The 21939-nt window shown below is 65.2% G+C and overlaps 5 protein-coding genes across 5 annotated transcripts; 2 read left to right on the forward strand and 3 right to left on the reverse strand.

Moving 5' to 3' along the window:
• Nucleotides 1-1326: 1326 nt before the first annotated feature.
• EMIHUDRAFT_104046 (hypothetical protein) lies at nucleotides 1327-2550 on the reverse strand (the record flags this gene model as incomplete). The annotated part of the gene is made up of 1 exon (XM_005765256.1): nucleotides 1327-2550. The coding sequence occupies one exon, from the start codon at nucleotides 2548-2550 to the stop codon at nucleotides 1327-1329; it is 1224 nt and encodes a 407-aa protein (XP_005765313.1).
• A 2711-nt stretch (nucleotides 2551-5261) lies between these two features.
• Nucleotides 5262-8166, forward strand: EMIHUDRAFT_104047 (hypothetical protein; the record flags this gene model as incomplete). Its single annotated transcript, XM_005765257.1, has 9 exons — nucleotides 5262-5469; nucleotides 5749-5804; nucleotides 5996-6067; nucleotides 6131-6193; nucleotides 6347-6589; nucleotides 6910-6988; nucleotides 7034-7175; nucleotides 7247-7897; nucleotides 7995-8166. 9 exons carry the CDS (start codon nucleotides 5262-5264, stop codon nucleotides 8164-8166), a joined length of 1686 nt encoding a protein of 561 aa, XP_005765314.1.
• A 2379-nt stretch (nucleotides 8167-10545) lies between these two features.
• On the reverse strand, nucleotides 10546-12772 carry EMIHUDRAFT_104048 (hypothetical protein; the record flags this gene model as incomplete). The annotated part of the gene is made up of 6 exons (XM_005765258.1): nucleotides 10546-11215; nucleotides 11288-11353; nucleotides 11469-11541; nucleotides 11581-11716; nucleotides 11956-12111; nucleotides 12278-12772. The coding sequence occupies 6 exons, from the start codon at nucleotides 12770-12772 to the stop codon at nucleotides 10546-10548; spliced, it is 1596 nt and encodes a 531-aa protein (XP_005765315.1).
• A 504-nt stretch (nucleotides 12773-13276) lies between these two features.
• On the reverse strand, nucleotides 13277-14788 carry EMIHUDRAFT_104049 (hypothetical protein; the record flags this gene model as incomplete). The annotated part of the gene is made up of 1 exon (XM_005765259.1): nucleotides 13277-14788. The coding sequence occupies one exon, from the start codon at nucleotides 14786-14788 to the stop codon at nucleotides 13277-13279; it is 1512 nt and encodes a 503-aa protein (XP_005765316.1).
• A 2151-nt stretch (nucleotides 14789-16939) lies between these two features.
• Nucleotides 16940-21705, forward strand: EMIHUDRAFT_464775 (putative DNA topoisomerase; the record flags this gene model as incomplete). Its single annotated transcript, XM_005765260.1, has 6 exons — nucleotides 16940-18489; nucleotides 18653-18678; nucleotides 18802-19111; nucleotides 19419-19650; nucleotides 19722-19846; nucleotides 20868-21705. 6 exons carry the CDS (start codon nucleotides 16940-16942, stop codon nucleotides 21703-21705), a joined length of 3081 nt encoding a protein of 1026 aa, XP_005765317.1.
• Between the last annotated feature and the right edge of the window lie 234 nt (nucleotides 21706-21939).

Genomic DNA, 21939 nt, shown 5'->3' on the forward strand with positions numbered 1-21939 from the left:
GCGCACGTCGCGGCCGGACGCGTGCGAATCGGCCGCGACACAGTTTTCACCGTTCTTTCTCATGGACCACCAAGAACTGGCACGGGCTGCAGATGCAGCGCTTGTCTGTCGTTCTCCACACCGCCGTGGCGTGGCAGACGGTGAACGAGCTAGCGTGCGGGGACAGCGGCATTGTGCACGGTGCTAAGTGCATTGCCGCTCTTAACGGAGTCGCTTAGGCGGCTCCGGTGGTGTGCCGGTGATAGTACCAGCACGCGCCAGTTCGCACCTGTGTCGAGCCTGTCTGCACTGCTGTGACAGAGAGTTCTTTTGTTTAAATTCTTTCTCGTACTTTACTCGAGTAGCTATAGATCGGGAGATCTCTTCTCCCGGCGGGAATGATTTCGATGCGCACCGACCCCGTGCCGCGGGCCTGTATGTATCTCCCGCCCGCGATGTGTCGCGGACAAACCCAAGTCTCTGGGGGGGCGCGGGGGCCCCCGGAGGCACCGTGCGCCGCGCCGCAGTGCGCGGAAACGGGGCTCCGGCGCTCAGAGTCGCTCAGAGCACCAACTTACCGATCTAACCCGGTCTAACAGAGGGTAGATTTGGAGAGATCTCGAGGAGTACACACAGATAGACCCTCCAACCATCAGAAACCGCAAAAAAGAAAAAAACCCAAAAAATCGGCGCCTGCGGCGGGCCATGGGACCCCATCTCCCCCCCGCATGGATACCCTCTAGGGCCCCCGCGCCCCCCCAGAGACCCAAGTAGACGCCCGGTCGGGCGGGGTGGTACGCTGCGTGGGGCGAGGGGCAGGGGGCGTGTGCAGCAGGATTTTCAATGTTATTGCTAAAAGATCTCTCTCTCTGTCTCTGTCTCTCTTCCCACGAGCTGGCCACACCTTCCTAAAAAGTGGGTGCTCACGTCACTTGTTTTTGCCTCGCCGCCCTCGCAGGAGTCGCTTAGGCGGCTCCCGTGGTGTACCTGTGTTAGTGCCAGTGCGCGCCAGTCCCGTGCCCAGTGTTGTAAAACACTTTTTTTGAGTAGATAGTGCCGAGCTGGCCGCGTGACAGCGTTTTCGGTAGTTTTGGGCGGGTTTTGCACCACAGACTTTTTGCAACAAACAAGTGTCTTACTATTAGTCTCAGCTCTCACCCCTTATCGCGCTCGCCACTGAGGCACTGTCTAATAAAAAAGTGTAGCACAAAGAGCACTTCTGCTAGACGTAGAGAATTAGGATCATAGCCGCACGCCAGCGAGATGACGCCAGCCACAGGGTGGAGGGCGCGCGCACAGAGTGTACATGCGAGCCGAACCTCACTAAAAAACGAGCACAGCTAACAGCTATGAGCACAGTGGGGGGCACTCGATGAGGACGGTGTGTCCTTGCGTGTCGCCTAGAACGGCGCCTCGCCCGCTCAGCGCGAGGGCGCTCACGCTGCCACGCGTGCCGCCGCCAAAGCGCCGGCCGAGCCTGGCCGCGCAGCGTCCGCCGGCGAGGTCCCAAACGCAGACGCCCTCGGTGCCGCCGCCGGCCGCGAGGAGGAGGTCGCCCTCGAGCGCGAGCACGGGCACGCGGCCTCGCCCCGAGGTGAGCTCGTACAGGCACTCCCCCGCCACGCCCGCCTCACCGCAGCACGCGCGGAGCGCCCACACGCAGAGGCGGCCGTCGCCGCCGCCGCTCACCACACGGCCGGGGGCCATCGCGACGGCGAGCACGGGCCGCGCGTGGCCGACGAGAGCGCCTCGGAAGGCGAGCGAGTCCGCATCACGCAGCTCGAGGGAGTGGTCCGCCGCGGGGCTCACGACGAGCCCGTCCGCCGCCGCGAGGGCGGGAGTGGCCGCCTCGACCGCCACAGCCCCGGCCGCAGCCAGCCCGCTGTCTGTCGTCCAGAGGCGGAGGCGGCGGTCCGCCCCGCCGGTGAGGAGGGAGCCGGCCCGCGGAAAGACGAGGCACAGCACCGCCGCACCGTCGTCTTCTCCGGTCGAGTGCCGATGGGCCAAGGTGGCTCCGGCTGCCGCCTCCGCCGCCGTCTCTGCTACCGACAAATCGAATAGGCGAATAGTGCCGTCTCGGCAACCGCTGGCGAGCCGGCTGCCGTCGAGCGCCAGGCACGACACCTCATCCGAGTGCTGGAGAGCGAGCGGCTCGCCCAGCCGCGAGCCGCGCCTCCACACGCGGCAGAGAAGGTCACCGCCGCCTGAGGCGACCCATGCGCCAGAGACGGCGGCGCAGGCGATGCCGCTGCACGCCCACGGTGAGGCTGCGGGAGCGGATCCGAGCGGCAGTAGACGTTGCTCGGGCTGGCGGTGGGCGCAAATCCATGCTGCGCTGTCGAGAGAGCCGGCGTGGGTGACGGCCCACTCGGAGTTTCGGATCAGTCGCCGAGAGACCGCCCTGGCTGAGCGCGAGGCTCCGGCGAGCGCCGTGAGCGTGGCGAGGCCGCACGGCGCCGCGATCGACTCGGCGAGGTCGTCGATGGAGAGAAGCAAGGAAAGGGACGGGAGTGGCTCGCGCAGCGGCTCGCCGAGCTCCACCGAAGCGGCCGAAGCGGCCGAGGTAGACATTGTTGAGTGATCTGCGCAAGCTAGAGTGGCGGAGCGAGGAGTGGGGTATGGTTGCGGTGCCTCTCTCGGGTGGCAAAGAAAAAATCTTAAAAAGAAACCGACTGGGCGGCACGTGCCAGTGCTGCCTCCCCTGTGGAGAGTCGCGTGTCGCGGTCCCGCGTTGACCGTTTTGCGTTGTCCGGTTTGACCGTTTGCGGTGGCGCGGTAGTAGTAAAACGTCACACAGGAGCTGTCTCGACTCAGTGCAGTGTACCACCACCCACGCTGTAGATGGACAGAGGAACCAACAGAGCGCAGTGGGAAGGGGAAGGGGGGAGAGGCTGCGAAGGGCGAGGGGGGGTGGAAGGGGGTGGGCCGTGCTATGCCACCTGCCTCGTGCGCACCTCTATTCTGCTCCGGAGTGACTCGCCACCGCCATCCCTGGGCCCACTGGGCAGTCGTGTGAGGGGCCGCCCCCTAGTGGGTCCCCCGACTGACCCGTAAACCAACTATGTTCGGAGCCTGGATAGGGTGTAGGCCGTTCGGAAGGTGGGTCGGGAGGGGATACCCCGCTAGGAATAGTCTCCCCTGACCCCGTCCCCGCCGGCCCGCCTGCCCTGCCCGCTGGCCGATAAGATCTCTTCACCTTCTCATTGGTGGAGTATAGGTACGAGGGTGGTGTGGCATCTCTTGCGGGTCTCGCCAGGGGCGCCTACTAACCTCGCTTGCGAGGGGCGTGTGGCATGTCTGAACGGACTCGTGAGGGGCGCCTGCCAACCTCGCTTCGTCGAAGCGGCGCTCGGTACCCACACCCACCCCGCCGCATTCGTCGCCGGCGCGCGACACGTTCCCGTCGGCTGGACTGCCCTCGTCGAGTGCGTGTCGCCAACCAAGGCGGGACGCACTCAGGGACAGTGCCGGCGGGACGCGGCTCGAGAGGCGGCTCCCGCGGAGGCACGGCTGGCACCTGTGGCGCGGGGCTCGTCTTCGGAAAGACCAGGATCGCTCTACTGGCAAAGTTCTGGCTGACACGCGCGCCCGGTCGAGCCTTCGGCGGGCGCGCTGCGGTCGCACGCCTACCCAAGTCATATGCCACGGCGTGCGATCTAGATTCAGCACACGCGCCTCTGCTCGCAACCACTCATCCAATGAACTGTCGTCACCCATGAGTGCGAGTTAGGGCTAGCGGCTGGCCAATAGCCTGTGAGGAGGGCGTCCATAGACACCTCACAAGACCCCACACACGGTCTCGTCCGTGCCTTGCGGCCGGCGACGAGATTGCTAGAGGCGGAGCAAGCCTGCTCTAGTCTCACACGTTCGCCCCTGTCGCCTGTCTGTGTTGTTGTGCTGTTGTTTGTCTCTTGGCACCTTGGAGTGCTGGGGGGGGCGACAGGGGGGACGTGGCCTGAGTGATGTGTACGCCCACTCAGGATGTGTGGCAGCCCGCTGGCTGTGTGTCTTGTGAGCTTGTTTGTGTCTGTGTGTCGCTCGTGCGTGTCGTCATCATCTGTCTTGCGTCCACCCATACCGCGTTGGTGTCCAGTCCGAGCCTGACTGTTCTTCACCTTACTACATACATACAAGAGAGAGTACAGAGAGCAGATTGTGAATGAGCTTGCATGTGGCGGGCGAGTGCACGGAGCTAAGTGCCTCGCCGCCCTCGCGGGAGCCGCTTAGGTGGCTCCCGTGGTGTACCTGTGTTAGTGCCAGGTGCCAGGTTAGTGCCACGCGCCCGGTTTTGGAGTTTTGAAATTCTTGCGAGATACGGGGAGATACGGGGAGATACGGGGAGATACGGGGAGATACGGGGAGATATGGCCTCGAGGACCGCCGGCTGAGCGCGCGAGCGAGAGGCGGGGAGATGTGGGGAGATACAAGCGGGAGCTCGAGGAATTCTTGGGTCTGGGAACCAAGCTGGCACCCCTACGCCAGCTCTCCCCAGCAATACCTCCTCGTCGCCAGGCGCCAGCTATCACTCCTCGGCTTGAGGCACTAGGCACGACCACCCAATCGCCAGCACCCCAATCGCCAGCACCCCAATCGCCAGCACCCCAATCGCCAGCACCCAATCGCCAGCACCCCAATCGCCACCTCGCCCGCCTCGCCTCGGCCACGCGTTCTCCCTCGCCACGCCTGCACTCGCCTGTGGCAGCGCCGCAGAGCGCGAGCGCGGCTGCTCTGATAGGTTCCACGATGCCGACCAAAGGGCTCGCGCGGAAGCAAGACGAGTCCGGCCCGGGCAAGCGCATGCTGCTCCTCGATCAGGAGAAGTGCAAGCCGGGCATCCGCAGGGCCAGGTTGGGTCGTGTTGCGATTGGCTGCACACCGTGAGCTGGCGTCTTTGTGTGGATGTAGGCATGGCGGCGCACGACTTCCTGAAGCGGATCTCCAAGTGCCCGTCGGGCCAGGAGTGCATCACCGTCGGAGGCCCACCGGCCTTCCCAATCTCGATCATGGAGGACTCGTGCCTCGCCTGCCTCAACCGCGCCAAGCGCTGCCCCGGCGAGGCGCTGCGCATCATCAACCTGCCGTCGAACCTCACGACGAACGTCACGCACCAGTACGGGCTCAACTCGTTCAAGCTGCACGGGCTGCCGACCCCGCGCGCCGGCAACGTGCTCGGCATCCTCGGCTGCAACGGCATCGGCAAGTCGACCGCCCTCAACACGCTCTGCGGCCGGCTCAAGCCCAACCTCGGGAGGCTCAAGGAGCCGCCTGGCTGGGCAGACATCATGGCCTACTACCGCGGCTCCGACCTGCACACCCCACCTCGCCCGTCGGCAGCTCTCTGTGTGCTGGACTCGCGCGCCTCTCTGGTACTAGGCTCCGACCTGCAAACCTACTTCACGCGCTTCTTAGAGGAGGAGCTCACCGTGGTGCACAAGCCGCAGCTCGACGGAGCGATGGCCAAAGGCGCCGTCGGGAAGAAGGCGCGCGCGTGTGTGTGTGTGCTCTCCCGCTCCGCGCGCCGCTCCCCGCTCCGGCTCTGCCGTCCGTCGCTTCCCCCACCACCACCACCACACCCACCCACCCACACAGGTGGGCGACTTGCTGCGGGACCGCGACGAGCGGGGCACGCTACCGGAGCCTGGGCGGCCGTGGTTGACCGAGTGGTGATGTGAGTGGCGAGGTGTGAACGGGACAGGCGCGCTCGAGGGAAACGAGTTGCTATTAGCCGTGCAGTAGACTGATTGATTGACTCGTGAATGAACGGGACAGGCGTGCTCGAAGAGATGGGCCGCCGCCTCGAGCTCGACCACCTCCTCGAGCGAGAGGTGACTGCAAGCACTCCTCCTCCAGGGAGGCGGAGCCTTCCCACCGACCCTCTCACGCACTCGCCCTCTCCGCCCCTCACCCCCTCACGCCACCCCTCACCCCCTCATCCTCCCACCCTCACCCTCCCACCCTCACCCTCCCACCCTCCCGCCCTCTCACCCCCCCACCCTTCCACCCTCACCCGCCCCAGGTGCACACCCTCTCCGGAGGAGAGCTGCAGCGGCTCGCCATCGCGACAGTCGTCATGCGCAAGGCGGGACAAGTTGTCAAACCACACCCCTCCCCGGGGCGGGGACCCACACACCCCCCCCCACTCTCCCCGCAGGCGGACGTGTACCTCTTCGACGAGCCGTCCTCGTTCCTCGACATCCGACAGCGCATGACGGCGGTGGCCCGCTGCCCGCCCGCCCCGCCCGCCCCGCCCGTCCGCCGCCCGCCCGCCGCCCGCCCGCCGCCCACCCGCCGCCCACGTGCCACTGTCCAGCCACCCCGCCCCTCCTCCCCTGCCCGCCCGCCCCCTCCCGGCTCCCGCTCTGGCCAGGTCGACATCATCCGCTCCCTGGTCTTTGACGACGCGGCGGAGGCGAGTGGCGAGGCCAACCCGTCAAAGTATGTCGTCGTGATCGAGCACGACCTCGCCGTCCTCGACGCCGTCTCCGACTACGTCTGCTGCCTCTACGGCGAGGCTGGCGCGTGGGGCGCCTCCACGAAGATTGCGACCGTCCGCAACGGGATCAACAACTTCCTTGCCGGTGTGTGCCGCCAGCCACAGCCTGACCGGCCGGTCCACGCACTCCCGGGCTCACGGAGGGGCGATGGCGGCGCCGCCGCACGCGAGAGGGCGGCGCGAGAGCGCAGGCGTTGAGGCCGAAGGGGATGATCGCTCCGCCCGTGGTGACGACTCACCGCCCTCTGCTTCGCTGGTGGACGAGCGCCAACGGCGCACCTCACGCGTCGCCGACACGTCTCCGCAGGCTACATCCCCGCCGAGAACATGCGCTTCCGCGCCGAGGCGCTACACTTCCAGGCGAGCACACCCGGCCGAGAGTCGGAGACACGCGTCCAGGGCATCATGCCCACGACATGCCCGAGACGTGTCCACAGGTGAGCACTGGCGAGGGGTCCGACGCGGTGCTCGCTGCCGAGGGGGGCGGCGGCAGCCCGACCGCCGGCGCGCCTGCCTGTGCGCGGCCGCCTGTCCGTGACACGTCCGTGACATGTCGCGTAGGTACGCCGACGGTGGGGACGGTGCAGTACCCCGGCGCGACCAAGACGCTCGTCTCCACGGACGGCGACTCGCGCTTCACGCTGCACGTCGAGCCGGGCGACTTCAAGGGGGCCGAGATGATCGGGATGCTGGGCGAGAATGGGTGCAGCCACGCCAACCTCCCCGGGCTGCGAAATCGCCGCCCGACATACGCCCACGACGTGTGTCGGTCAGGTGCGGCAAGACCACCTTCATGGACCTGCTGGCGGGCACCTTTGAGCGGGGCGGCGAGGAGGGGAAGGACGAGGGCGACGAGCACTCCCTCAAGGGGCTCGGCGTCGCCTACAAGCGGCAGCACTACGCGCCGCGCTTCCGCAAGTTCGCCGGCACCGTCGGCGCCCTCGCCGAGCGCGCGGGGCGGTCGGCGTGGGAGGAGACGTCCCTCACGTGTCGCTGGCGCGTGTGCCCCCCCCCAGGCGACCTTTTCGAGCGCGCGGTGCAGGGCGTGGTTGCGGACCGCTTCTACAGGCTGCTGGTGCTGCGGCCGCTGCAGCTCGAGGCGCTCGAGAGGCTCGACGTGCGAACCCTCTCCGGCGGAGAGCTGCAGCGCGTGGCCATCGCCGTGTGCCTCGGCACGCCCGCCTCCGTCTACCTCTTCGACGAGCCGTCGGCGGGGCTCGACTGCGAGCAGCGCGTGGTGGTGTCCAAGGTGATCCGCCGGTGGGTGGTCGATCACATGCGCAAGACGGCGTTCGTCATCGAGCACGACTTTGTCATGGCCGCCGCCCTCTCGGACCGCACCATCGTCTTTTCGGGCAGGCCCGGCGTTGAGTGCACCGCCTCTGCGCCGCGGCCGATGGCGGACGGTTTCAACGCCTTTCTCGAGTCGCTCGACGTCACCTTCCGGCGCGCCCTGCCCGCAGCGCGCGTGGCCGCCGACGACGGCGCGCGCGTTTTGAGGCCGCCGCCCCCATTTCCGTAGGCGAGACCCCGCAAACTACCGCCCGCGCATCAACAAGCGCGGCTCGGCCAAGGACCGCGAGCAAAAGGCGGCGGGCGCGTATTTCATTTTTGACGCGGACGAGGACCCGGCCGAGGCGGCGGAGCGCAAGGCCGCCGAGAAGGAGGGAGGGGGCGGGAAGAAGAAGAAGTAGATAGGGTCAGACATGATGGGGGGGGGGGAGCCTCCTGGTCCTCGGCCTGGGCGCGCTTGTCACCCTCTTGGCGTCCACCGCCGCGTGGCTTGGGGACCAACTAGCCATCGTGTGGGTGCACTGGCGCTACGACCTTTCCCATGTCGGCGGAGCAATCAAGCACATGACCAACCGTGTTGTCGACTGGGCACAAGAGGCGCGCCCTGTTGCGCGCAACGGGCATCCGCCACCAGCCGACGGCGATTCCAATCCCAAGCCTGAGGTGGGCATCCCAACACCAGCTCAAGCGCCCCCCCCCCGGGGGCCATTGCCGAGACTGAATCGTGTGCCACCGCCGCCGCAACAGCAAGTTGCCCAGGCTCAATCTCCACCGACCTACGCGCTGCTATCGCGGCCGACTGCGTACGGACAGGCACTGCATTCGCCGCAGCCGCGTGCGTGGATGCCCAAAAAGCGCAGGCTATACTCTGAACTAGTGGCAATAGCGAGCTCCGCTCCGGGCCAGCCGACTGCAAAGGCCGAGGAGGTTCAAATCATGCTGGAGCAGTGGGCCCTCGCCAAGCAGCATCGTCAGGCCAGGAGGCTCGCACTCGAGGCGTAGGCATGGAGCTGTCAGCTGAGCACGAGCCCCGAGACCGCGCGTAGAGACATAACGTGATACTGTGTTATCGTCCTGGTTTGGCCCCTTGCTTGGGGCTTGGACTCACTGCGCGCGCTACTCGCTTGCCGGCCAGAGCGCGTGGCTCGTCCGCTCGTCCTCTCGTCACTCGTGGACTAGTTGCAAATACGGGTGCTGTGATAATGACCACTTTTGATGTTTTTTTGTCCGTGTTGCTCCCAGCGCCCTCGCCCGCGCTCCCTGAGGCCATGGCTGGTGCTACTAGTATGGGGGGCTACCTGGCTACCGCGAGAGCGACCCAACTCGTCGACGTCGTCCGATGATGGTGCCTCAAAGTCAGCCTCCGGAGGCTCGTCGTGGGGTCGAGCCGGCGGTGGCCGTGACATGTGGTTCCACCACCCCTCGCAGGCTTTGCCTCTGACCGCCACCGTTCCCAGGCTGCCTAATGGGATGAAAAGGAAGGCTCGGCGAGCGTATAGAAGCGTTCTCGACCTCGTCGTGGCAACCTGTACCGCAGCGCTGGCGGGCGCGATGAGCGTCGTGCCACCTGACCCGAGACGGGTCGCAGGCGTCGTACCGAGCGCGTCGAGACTGTGTCCTGATGCGCTCTGCACGGGTGAGCCACGTCGGCGTCAAAGGAGCGACGTGTGACCTGTCAGAGCTTGATCTCCGATCTCAGCGACGTCGAGTCGCCTTCGGTGGCGACAGCTAGGATGCATCTCCTCCGTCGTTTTTCGCGCGATGGCCCTGAGAAGCTGGCGCCGCACGCAGGCGGACCTTGTGTATGCGGCGAACGCTTAAAAAGTGGGTGCTCTACGTCACTTTTCTTAGTGATACAGGTCCCGGCTTTGGTTTCACAACACGTTTGGTCCTCGCTATGGTACGGCTCACCAGATGCGACAGGAGGGCTAAAATCCGGAATATAGACTGCCAAGAGGGTGCTCTAGGCCGCGAAGACACCACACACGGTCTCCCTACTCATGCGCGGCTAGCAGGAGGGTGCCAAAAATGAGGCGCGTTGTGAAACCGCAGCTGGCCCCGCCGACGGGTAGCACAGGTCATGAGTGAGGCCACGCCAGCTGCCTCGGGTGCTCCGTGTGGTCGGCCTGGACCTTGCCGCAAGCCTCGAGCAGCGGAGAAGCACTGTCCTTGAAGTCCAGACATGCTTCGCCGCCGTGGCGCAGCGCCGCAGTGCGAGCGAGCACTGCAGTGCAGTGATCGCTTGGACTGCGGCACCCATCGACTCCCTGCGCTCCGGGCACACATTGGCAAATGTGCCGGCGGCCTTGTGGACGGCTCGGGCACGATCTGCACGACGGCGCGGCGTCGCGAGGCGGCCGTGTTGTGAAAACGAAGCTGTTGCGAAACCGAAGCCAGGACCTGTAGTGCCGAGCTGGCCGTGACATCGTTTTGTATGTTTTTGGTCATTGGTGCTTTTTCCACGTGAGACTTTTTGCAACAGTCCGTGCCGCTCTGAAAGCCGTAACTGCTGTCTTGTTTTCCGGCAGCATCCAACAACTATCTTCGCTCATTGCCACTGACATGCCCCCCCCCCCCACGCACAACAACATGTCACATGCACATGCACATGCACATGCACATGCATGTTACATGTTGCATGTGCATGTGCATGCACATGTGCATGTGCATGTGCTGCATGTGCATGTTGGAATATGGCTGCCTCGCGCGCGGCCACCGCCGAGGAACCTGGCTCTCTCGACTTGCGACACGCCGCCCCCAAACGCGCGCCAATGCACGATTCACTCACACCTTCCGCCGCACGCGGCGACGCACCGCTCCAGCACGCGCTCCTTCTCGGCGGCGAAGGCGCGGGCGAGCCCGCGGTGGCGGGAGGGCGCGTCTGTCGGCGAACCCTTTGCGAACCCGGCGCCGGCTGCTTCAAGACGACTGTCGCGCCGCTGCTTCCAGACGAGAGCCGCGGCGGCGCCGACGGCGCGGCGGGCGCGCTCCTCGCCCGCGGGAGAAGAGGGGGAGGCGCCGTCGTCGGCGAGGTCCGCCTCCGCGAGGAAGAGGAGCCGCGCCAGCTGCATCGCGCGCGGACCTATAGCACGGTAGGCGTGGAGCATGAAGCCACACGTGAGGAGCCCCCCCCGCCGACTGCGCCGCGTGCCTCCCCCCTCGGCGGTGAGGCTGACGGCGGCGGTGTTGTCCGTCAGCGGCACTCGCGCTTGGCTGAGCCTGCGCAGCCGCTCCTTCGGGTACGGGTCCGCCTCGCCGAGAGCGAGCAGAAAGGACTGCTGGTCGACCAGGAAGGAGTCGTGCGGGTTGCCGGCCTCGACGAAGCCGTAGTACTGGAGCAGCTGGTCGTTGGAGCGGTCGCCGTATGAGATGAGCAGCTCGGCGCCCGGCGGGACCGGGCCGGCGGCGGGGTCGAGGGACGCGCCAAACGCGTCGCCAAAGTAGTCGTACCTAGAGGAAGGCTCCGCAGGGGGCTCGGGGGCGGTGGCCAACTTTGCGGGCGCCCCCCATGGGCAGTCGCACTCGAGTCGCGAGCCCGAGCGGGAGGAGGCGTGGTTCAGCATGTCCAGGTACGGGCAGAGGACGTGCCTAGGGTTAGGGCTAGCTAGGGCTAGGGCTAGGGGTAGGGCTCGGGGTAGGGGTAGGGGTAGGGGAGGGGTGAGCTTAGGGTTAGGGTTTGGCGTGGTTCAGCATGTCCAGGTACGGGCAGAGGACGTGCCTCTTGCCGCGCGCTAGCAGCCGCGACGCGACGACGTCTGAGAAGACGAGCGACACGCCTGTTCACAGCTAGAGGTGTGAAGAGGCGCCGTTCACACCATCAGAGACGTCTGAGAAGACGGGCGACACGCCCACGACAGAGACGCCGTCGACAGCCTGCTGCGGCGCGAGGAAGCCACCCACCACAGACACCAGTCCGAGTAGCCCCGCAAAGCCGAGCTGCGCCGCCGCCGCCTTGCGCGATCAGAACAGCGACGGAGCTCCGACACGCGTCTCGGAGGCGTGGCGGAGGGTCGACGACGTGTCGGAAGTGGGACGGAGGCGTGTCTCGGAGGGCTGTGAGAGCTGTGAGTTGCGGTGTGTCCCGGAGGGCTGTGAGAGCTGTGAGTTGCGGTGTGCCTCGGCTTGTGTCTCGGCTGGTCTCTCGCCTTGAGCGTGCCGCTGGCAGGACCGGAAAAGGCGCGGGAGCGGACGCACGAGAGGGCCCAGTCCAGTTCCTCGCCGCTCGGAGCGCAGAGGGGCTGCACGCCCGCCTCCGCCTCGCCGCTCGCTTGCTCGCCCATCGCGCGCGCCGACGCAGCAACCTCCTCGCGGTGTTTGGACCAGAGCGCCCGCTGCTTTGCCACCGCCTGCGCAGCGTGGCAAGGGCGTGTCGCGAGCGCTCAGTGCGTGGAGTGGCGGAGGAGGTGAGGGTCGGCAGGCTTGGGGTCTGTCTGTCCTGTCTGCCCTGTCTGTCCCGTCTGTCCTGTCTCTCATGTCTGTCCTGTCTCTCATGTCTAACCTGTCTGTCCTAACTGTCCTGCCTGTCCTGTCTGTCTGGTCTGAGCGGGTCTGCGCCTCGATGAGCGGCGGGTAGCCCGTCGCCTCGAGATCTGCGTCGGACCAGTAGAGGGGCGTGTCGAAGCTGCGCGGGAGGAGGTCGAGCCACGCCGCGCGCGCCTCGTTCAGCCCCTCGCCTCGCTCCGCCTGCTGCTTCACCCGCAGCAGAAGCAGCGCGAGCCGGAGGTCCCACGCTGCAGAGCGCCAGACCTTCGGGTCGACCCACCGAGGGCAGGGCGAGTCCGGCGTCACCTGCAGCGCGTTCGCGGCCGGCACAGCGAGCACGCGAGCGCCCGCGTCTAGCGCCTCCGCCGCCTCCACTCCACGGATGCCGTCAAAGGTGGCAATGCGGACGGGCAGCGCGCTGACGCCAGCACGGGCAGCGCGCTCGCCAAAGAAAAGAGCGTCGCCGCCGTTTGCACGGGCGGGTGCCACTGCACGCGAGGCGATGAGGGATGAGAAGGCCAGCATGTGAAGGCGGGCAAGCGTGATCGGGCAGCTCCAAAGAATTTTCCGCCGGCAATCCCTCCCTTGGGTTGTCCCTTTTTTTGCGAACTATATCAGCGTGGGTGGGCTTGCCAAGCAGGCTGGAGTGCTGCCGTGTGTTTCTTCTTTCTTTTACATTAGGCATCTGGCCGTGTCTTGTGAGCTTGTGTGTGTCTGTGTGTCGCTCGTGCGTGTCGTCATCATCTGTCTCGCGTCCACCCATACCGCGTTGGTGTCCAGTCCGAGCCTGGCTGTTCTACTAGCATCTGGCATGTAATTGTGTGTTTCGCCTTCGATACACACATACTAGGCACGCACGGGACTGGCGCGCACTGGCACTAACACACAAAACACAGGAGACAGGTACACCAAGGAAAAGAGTTCGATTTTGCTTTCGTTCGTACTGCGCGAGCCTCGGAGAGAGAGATATTTTTAGCAATATCAAACCACTCCTAACACTCACACATCAGCCTCGGCGCCTCCCATACCTCAAATCCGCGGCCGCACGTCCACCACCTCGAACGTGTACCTGCCGATCACCACCGTCTCGACGTCGCCGGTCGGCTGCAGGTAAGTCAGGGGCGGGAAGAGGAATTCCGCCTCGCCGGGGAAGGCGGAGAGGAAGGAGATATCCGGCCCTCTCTCGTAGAAGGACTCGGTGATGAGCCGCAGCAGCACCGCGTGGGAGCTCGCAGAATAGCGCATCGCCACGGAGAGATCGGACGTCGTGCTCATCGGCGCGAGCTCGGTGCCGCCCTGTGCCATGAAGTCGGCCGGCGCCGTCACGTCCTTCATGCCGCGGTACAGCTCGACGCGGCGAAGCGCCGTGTTGGGCGAGGCCGAGTGCCGCTCCGCCTCGACCGCCCGCAGCTTGCCCAGCGCGTCGCGGAGCAGCGCCACCGTCACCGGCATTGGGTGCGGCTCGCCGCGCATGAAGCGGTCCCTTTCGCGCAGCGGTGTGTTGATCGCACGATACGCCTGCGTGGTGTAGAAGCGCAGAGCGACGACATGTGCCTCGGTCAGGTTCGCAAGGCGCGCGCTCTGGTGGTTGACAAAGTCCTCCAGACGCATCCCGCGCAGCTTGCCCGTGGAGCCATCTTCCACCGTGCGGGAGGGAAGCACACTGCCAAACGCATCGCAGTCGCGCCGCAGACCGGCCTGAAAGGCACGTTCGCTCGATCCGGCCTCGGCGTGCAAGATGTAATCGAGGCATTCGCGGTCGACGGCGGAGCCACCGATGTCGACCTCACGCACGATGGCGGCGGTGCCCTCGACCATCCCCAAAAGGACCACGTCTCTCGCCACGCACATATAGTACTCGATCCCCAGCGCCGATTTTGCAGGCCGTCCAAACACGAGCTCGCGTGGTTCGGTCGCGAAGCGGCTCTCCTCGGCGAGTTCGGTCGCGTTGCGGGTGCCGATGAGAGAGCCGGCAGCCTCGACCATAAGCTTGTGTATCTCGGTCCAGCCCTGCTCTTGCTGCCGCTGCCGCACCGCCTCTTCTTTCGCGCGCCGGGCTTTGCGGCGGCGTATGAAGTACATCACGCCCCCGGTGAGACCCAGAGCAAGGCCAGCGGAGCCCACGATGAGGGCAATAGGTGCGCTTGCTCCTCCATTCTGCGCCGAGTACAGGTACGATTCGAGCTCTTGCCTGGTCGAAGTGGTGGCGAGGACACACGTATTGTACTCTGAGCCTTCCTCCTTGACGGGTGCCATGCCCCATAAAAACTGGCACCAGCACCCGTTGCTGGTCATGGGGTTGACGTCAGTATTTGCAATGTCGCAGCCCTCCTTCCGGGCGAGCGCGATGCATTCCGTGGGTGTCGGCACATACTTGGTGTCGTTCTCTCGAAAGATCTGGCGCTCAGCAATCGTGTGAAAGTTGGATGGGAACCATTCGCAAGTCGACCACTCGCTCGTCGGCCAGGACGTCGGCGGGTGCTGCGGTGGCGACGGTGGCACTGTCAGCGACGGGCATGCCAACAGAAGGAGCTTCGCCATCCAGGCACGCGTTTTGTCAGGTTGTCGGGAGAACGAGAAAGAATGCTGGGCCCCGATCCCATCCGGCCCGCTGGGTGCGCTTCTTAGCTCCCCGGCCCTGGATGTGAGGCTAATGACTGCACTCCAAGTGCTCCAAGAGGACAAGCCCCTCTCACAGCAGACTGGCACGAACTAGCACCACAAAAGGCACAGCAAAGAAAATTTAAACAAAAGAAGTCTCTCTCACAGCAGACATGTGTCGAACCTGTGTCTGAGGGAGGGTGTAGAGGATGTAGAGTGTAGAGCGCTGTAGAGATGTAGAGATGTAGAGCGCTCTGGAGCGCTGTAGAGCTGTAGAGCTCTACATCCGCCGCGGGACGAAGCGCCTGCGTTGTAGAGCGATGTAGAGCGCGATTTTGCTGTAGAGTTTGTTGTAGAGGCTCTACAGCCAAACCGCCGGGAAGGCAGTGACTCAAAGAGGTCGAGTCGCACTAATGGGGTGTCTCCGAGCTTACTGGAGCTCTGATGGACGGCCCTGACTATCCCTGACACACAGAGAGTCACTCTGATGGCACACAACAACCTATAACTGCGTCATGACCAGCCTGCCATGCGTCGCCGGTGCCGCATTCGTCGCAGTGCTCCTTTAGCAGGCGGTGGACTGTCGGCTGCGAGGACGGTCGCATTTGCGCGAGGCGAGGCGAGCATTCAGACGCGTTGCATGCGCCATGACTCGCGCCAGCGCGTGCGGGAGCTCCTGGCTGAGCGTTGAGTCCAGGCGAGTTGCGCTGGCCACGATCGCTACGCCGAGCCGAGCTGACGCGCCGAGGCGCCGGCCAGTCGCAGCCGTGAGGCATGCCACAGCAGCAGAGGCACCTGCCACCCATTGGGCGGGCAGACGGAAGGCCAGGGCAGCACTGGCAAGTGCAACGCGCCTCATGTCGGAGAGCGACCGTGCCTCCGTTCGCCGCTTATGATGTAGAGTTTGTTGTAGAGATTTCACGTTGTAGAGCGCCTCTACATCGCTCTACAACGCAGGCGCTTCGTCCCGCGGCGGATGTAGAGCTCTACAGCTCTACAGCGCTCTACAGCTCTACAGCGCTCTACAGCTCTACAGCTCTACAGCGCTCTACACTCTACATCCTCTACACCCTCCCTCAGACCTGTGTGCTGTGAGAGCCTGCTTGAATTCTTTTTGTGTACCTGTGTTAGTGCCAGTGCGCGCCAGTCCCGTGCCCAGTGTTGTGCGAGGGAGCTTTCTTGTAAAATTCTTCGAACCTGTGTGCTGTGCGCGCACTTGGAGCACTTGGAGCACTTGGAGTGCAGTCATTAACCGCACATCCAGGGCCGGGGAGCTAAGAAGCGCACCCAGCGGGCCGGATGATTGGCATCGGGTTACGGGCTAGAGAGCCCTAGCCCCGGGGGTGCGCGTTCGCAGGGCAAGGGCCTTAAAGTAAACACAGTTCTCCGAGGGTTGGACCCGCGTACCGGGTTTCCCCTTAACTGCAGGACGCCCCCTCTACTCGGAGCTAAGAAAGAAAGAAAGAAAACAGACACGCCAAACGAGGGATGGGACGAGGACAGGGTCCCCACCTGCACGAGCAGGATTTTGGAAGAACGATCAGGGGGACAGGTGGGGCTCTCCTGCTCCTGACAAGGGACACGACAGGCTCGCAGCGCGGTGCGCGGTGGACTCCCACATCCACTGGCGGTCTCATCTCAGTCTAGCGACCTGCCTCCAGCTTGTCGCTGGCAGTCTCTCCTACCACAGGCACACTGACACAGGGGTGGCACTAGGGGTGGCAGGGGCGGCGGCACGAGTCTCCCACATACTATGCGGGCCTCACTAGAGGTGCGGCCTGTGCGTGTCCTCGCCCTTGAGGGGGGAGGGGAAGGGGCTGTGTGTCTGTGCATGTGTGTGTGTGTGTGTGTGTGTGTGTGTGTGTGTGTGTGTGTGTGTGTGCGTGTGCGTGTGCGTGTGCGAGCCGCCCTGAACGCCACGAGCGCGCCGCGAGCGCCGTAGCGCCGGCGAGCGCCGTCGGCAGCGCGCGACCGCCACCCAAAAGCGGAGCTACCCGGGTAGTGGACATTACACCTAGCATTGACTTTTTTCGGTTACCAGCCCGGTGGCTTGCCGCCGAGAGCGTCGCCGGTGCCAGCCGCAAGGCTTCGATGACCCGGAGAGCGCCCCGCCTCGTCAGCACGACCCTCGCCGTGCTCGCCGCCACCGGCTGTGGCTGCGCCGCGCTGACGGTGCCGGCCGCCCGTCTGGACCCATCCGTCGCGCACGCCCGGGTCCGCCTCGCGCAGCAGCAGAGACGCAGTGGCACAGTGGCCTGCGCTGCGGTTCCCTCGGCCGGCACGGCGGCGTCGCAGTCGCCCGCGCCGGAGGAGCCGCCGCCGCCGCAGCGGCGGCGGCAGGCCTACGGCGCCGAGCAGATCACCGTGCTCGAGGGGCTCGAGCCGGTGCGGAAGCGGCCGGGCATGTACATCGGCTCGACGGGGTCGCGCGGGCTACACCACCTGGTCTTCGAGGTGGTGGACAACTCGGTGGACGAGGCGCTCGCCGGCTGGGCGACCGAGGTCAACGTCACCATCCACGCCTCCGGCGCCATCTCTGTCTCCGACGACGGGCGCGGAATCCCTTGCGAGCTGCACGCAAAGACAGGCAAGCCGGCCCTCGAGACGGTGCTGACGGTGCTGCACGCGGGGGGCAAGTTCGGCGGCGGCGGCTCGGGCTACAAGGTCTCGGGCGGCTTGCACGGGGTCGGCGTCTCTGTCGTCAACGCACTGTCGGAGCGCTTGGACGCCGAGGTGCGAAGGGGAGGCGCCCTGCACCGCATGGCCTTCGCGCGCGGCGCGGTCGCCGAGCCGATGCAGCTGCAGCCGCTCGCCGCCTCCGAGGGGCGTCCGACCGGCACGAGTATCACTTTCCTGCCCGACGTGAGCATCTTCAAGGGCGGGCTGGCGTGGGAGGTGGACGTGCTGTCGAGGAAGCTCGACCAGCAGGCCTACCTCAACGCGGGTCTGCGCATCTCCCTCTTCGACGAGCGGGCCGGGCCCGGCGCGGCGCCGCTCACCTTCGAGCACCGCGGCGGCATCGGCGAGTACGTGGACCACATCTGCGAGGGCAAGGTGCCGCTCTTCGAGGGTGGGTCGCTCGTGTGGCGCGCCGAGAAGGGCGGTGTGCAGGTCGACCTGGCGCTGCGCTGGTCGGCGGACCAGTACAGCGACAGCCTGCTCGGCTTCGCAAACGGGGTGCTGACGCCGCAAGGCGGCACGCACATCGACGGGCTCAAGCTCGCCATCACGCGGGTGGTCAACGCCGTCGGGCGCGAGAGCGGCAAGCTGCGCGAGAAGGCGCCCTCGCTGCCGGGTGACTTTGTGCGTGAGGGGCTGTGCGCGATCGTCGCGGTGCGGCTGGGGGAGGCTGAGTTTGAGGGGCAGACGAAGCAGAAGCTCGGCTCGCCAGAGGTTCGGGCCATCGTCTCGGAGGTGGCGGGCGAGCGCCTGTCCGAGTTCCTGCAGCGGCAGCCAAAGGCGCTCTCCGCGATCATCGACAAGGCGCAGGCGGCGCAAAAGGCGGCGGACGCCGCAAAGGCGCGAGGCCTCGCCGACGCTGCCTCACCGACCCCCCCCCCCCCCCCCCCGGCTGCCTCGCTACTCCTTGCCGCATCCCTCACCCCTACTTCCATACCCCCCGAAAACAGACCCCCCGCTTTGTGCATATGATGAGAATCCGCGCGTCCACTGTGGGTTCCACCTCCCTGGGGGTAGGGATCCCCTGGCACACTGGAGCCGAACCCCATACTGTGACCTCAGAGCATATGCAGCCGGCTCCCTCACCGCCCCCGCCCTCACCGCCCCCCCGCCCGCACCGCAAAGGCGGCTCGCGAGCTCGTCCGGCGCAAGTCTGTCCTCGGCTCGACGCTACTGCCGGGCAAGCTGGCCGATTGCGCGTGCGGCGAGCAGTACCGCACTACCCACGGATCCGAACCCACACTGGGTTCGGCACTCTGGAGGTATGGTACTAGGCGAGCCGGACGAGTCCGAGATCTTCATCGTGGAGGGCGACTCGGCCGGAGGCTCCGCCAAGCAGGGCCGCTCGCGCCACAGCCAGGCGATCCTCCCGCTGCGCGGCAAGATTCTCAACATCGAAAAGGCGGACGACACGGCCATGTACCAGAACGCCGAGATCCAGGCGCTCATCACCGCGCTGGGGCTCGGCATCAAGGGCGACGACTTCGACCCCTCGCAGCTGCGCTACCACAAGATCGTCCTTATGACGGACGCCGACGTGGACGGCGCGCACATCCGCACGCTGCTGCTCACGTTCCTCTTCCGGTGACCGGACGACTCAACAGACTCCCCCGCACGCTCCCTCCTAGACCCCGACGCCGCGGCCGCCCGCCCCACCCAGCGCACTCGCGCCAGCGCTCAGCGCCGTCGGTGTCGCCGTCTGAGACGCACTCTCGCGCAAGAGGCTCATGGCGCGTCCGCGACGTGTCCGCCGCGGCTCTGTGTACCTCCCCAACCCTCGCAAGTTGATCTCGCTGTGTAGCTCCCCATATCTCGCTACCCCCCCCCCCCCTAGCCCACAGGCCTGCACCAGCTGCACCGCCTCTATCTCCCCATATCTCGCCCCCCGCAGGTACAATCGCGCCGTGGTCGAGGACGGATACGTCTACATCGCGTACCCGCCGCTGTACAAGGTGCGGCACCGCTCCAAGGTGCACTACGCCTACACCGACGCCGAGCTCGCGCAGCTGAGCGAGCGGCTGGACGGCAAGAAGACGGTGCAGCGCTTCAAGGGGCTGGGAGAGATGATGCCGGCGGAGCTCTGGTCGACGACGATGGACCCGTCGACCCGCCGGCTGAAGCGGGTGGCGGCGGCGGCCCTCCGAGACGCTTGCCCGGGGCTTGTCCATGACGCGGCCATGACGCATGTTCGTAGGTGACGGTGGAGGACGCGGTGCAGGCGGACCGTATATTCTCCGTGCTTATGGGCTCCAACATCGGGCCGCGAAAGCAGTTCATCAACGATCACGCCAGTCAGCTCGACTGGGACCTCCTCGACGTGTGAGGCTCCCAGCCCGAGACCAATTCGGTGTGAGACGCGGACAGACGTCAGACGGTGTCCCAGCACGTACTTCGAAACTTGACACACACACTCTATACGTTAAATTTGTGCCACTCCCTCTCACAGCAGACAGCAAGTGAAAGAATTTACAATTTTCCTCCATCAGCGGGCCTCTCTCACAGGACACAGCACACTGGCATAAGAAGGGCGCGGACTGGCGCGGACTGGCACACACACACCGGCACACCACCGGAGCCGCCTAAGCCACTCCGTTCAAGTAGAAAAGAAAGTCAAGTGCGCAGTGTCGTGCGGGGGAACTTCGGCGAATTGTTTTTCTTAAATTAGATTGTGCCAGTGCGCGCCGGAGCACTTGGAGGCCCGTGGCCACTTTTTTTAAAGTTCTCGCGGTTACATTGGGCAAGCAAGCCCGTTGCCGGGCATAGACGTGCATGCGCTACCTCGTGCTCGTCGCCTTCATCGTCGGGACACGATCCATCTATTCGCCGCCGCCGCCGCCGCCGCCGCCACCGCCGCCACCACCACCACCATCAGAGCCACAACCGCCGCCTCCTCCTCCTCCGCCGCCGCCGCCGCCCCCTCCAGCTGTCAGCCCACCAGGTTCACCGCCAAGCCCGCCACTGCCGCCGTACATACCAGGGCTGTTCGTGGTGGGCGAACAGCCCTACGGTGGGAGTTACGGCGAGTATTACGGTGGCGAGTCCGACGACCAGCCAAGCATCACGCACCTTCCCTTCTGTCAGAACTGTCCTCCGGCATGCAGGGAAAAGGCGAAGAAGATTTTCAGAAGCTGGGCGCGCAAGAATCCAAGCCTGAACAAGACTGCTTCAACAAGTGCGGTAGTGTCCGGAGAGTTGTCGGACATATGTTACGATGCGAGCGCGCCCGAGTTCATCACGTATGAGTTCGAGCAAAGGGATGTTGCGAGGCAAGTTGAAGAGCACCCCCACCGCCCTTGTCCTAGGGACAGCAAAGCTGAGCAACTCTGTGCCGCCATAATAGGTACCGCGATGGCAAGTGCGACGCAGCATGCAACATCGCCGAATGCGCTCACGACCTCGGCGATTGCGGCTCGGATGAGGTGCTCGCAAAGTGCCTTCCGGAAACACTGGCGAACACCTCGCTCAAGGATGCTCCTAATGCCGGCAACTCGACCTCCTTCCTGGAAGTGTGCGACTTCGGAGCGGAAGAGGAGTGGCGTTGTCCCAGCGAGTATGAGCTCAGTGCCCGGAACACCATCTTCAAGGAGGGGCTAGCCGCGTCAGAGACGAATATGCGCGTCGATGTATCATTTGAGATTGACTTTGCGCAGCCGCTCCTCCTTGGCTTTCAGACTTCCGACCAGAGCCTCATTGTGAAGGCGAGCATGCTGTACCGCGCGCAGTGGGTCGACAGCCGCCTCGCTACCGCGCCCTGCCGCAAGGTCCTAAGCGAGGCGCTGAAGGTTGAGAGTACCTCGAACTCCGCCGAAAGAGCCGTCGCCAGTCAGCTCGGGGGCATGCACTGGCTGCCCGCCGTCACGGTGACCGCGGGAGAGAATGGTGGGAACACTTCGACCACCGAGGCGTCCTTCTACTACAATGAGACGGGCGTGCCTTTTCTAGACGAGAACAATCCCGTTACGAGTCTGGACGCAAATTGCTCACACTGCGCCGTGCTCCGAGCCAAGGTCGTGGCGACAATCACACACCCGGAGCTCGACTTCTCTCTCTGGCCGTTTGACCAGCACCTTGGCCGAGGACCCCCCCCAGAGACTCGTGGTCAGACCCTCCGGGCCCTTGATTTTGCACCTCATTTCGCAGCCTTTTTTCGAAGAAAATCATCCTCTGGAGCTACATGAGCCTTGCTGGCCAGTTTCTCCAAGATATTGGACTTTCAGCCACGATTTCACAACTTTGGGGGCAAAATCGGCTCTCTGGCGGCTATTCCTAGCCCACGAACTGCTGGGGGGTGCCCACCACATGCTAGGGGGGGGGTCCCGACCCCCCCAGAGGCTTCCCCACATGCTAGGGGGGGGGTCCCGACCCCCCCAGAGGCTTCACCACATGCTAGGGGTGGGGTGGGGCGTGCAGAG

The sequence above is a fragment of the Emiliania huxleyi genome, assembly GCF_000372725.1.
Source record: "Emiliania huxleyi CCMP1516 unplaced genomic scaffold EMIHUscaffold_56, whole genome shotgun sequence".
Lineage (NCBI taxonomy): Eukaryota > Haptophyta > Isochrysidales > Noelaerhabdaceae > Emiliania > Emiliania huxleyi.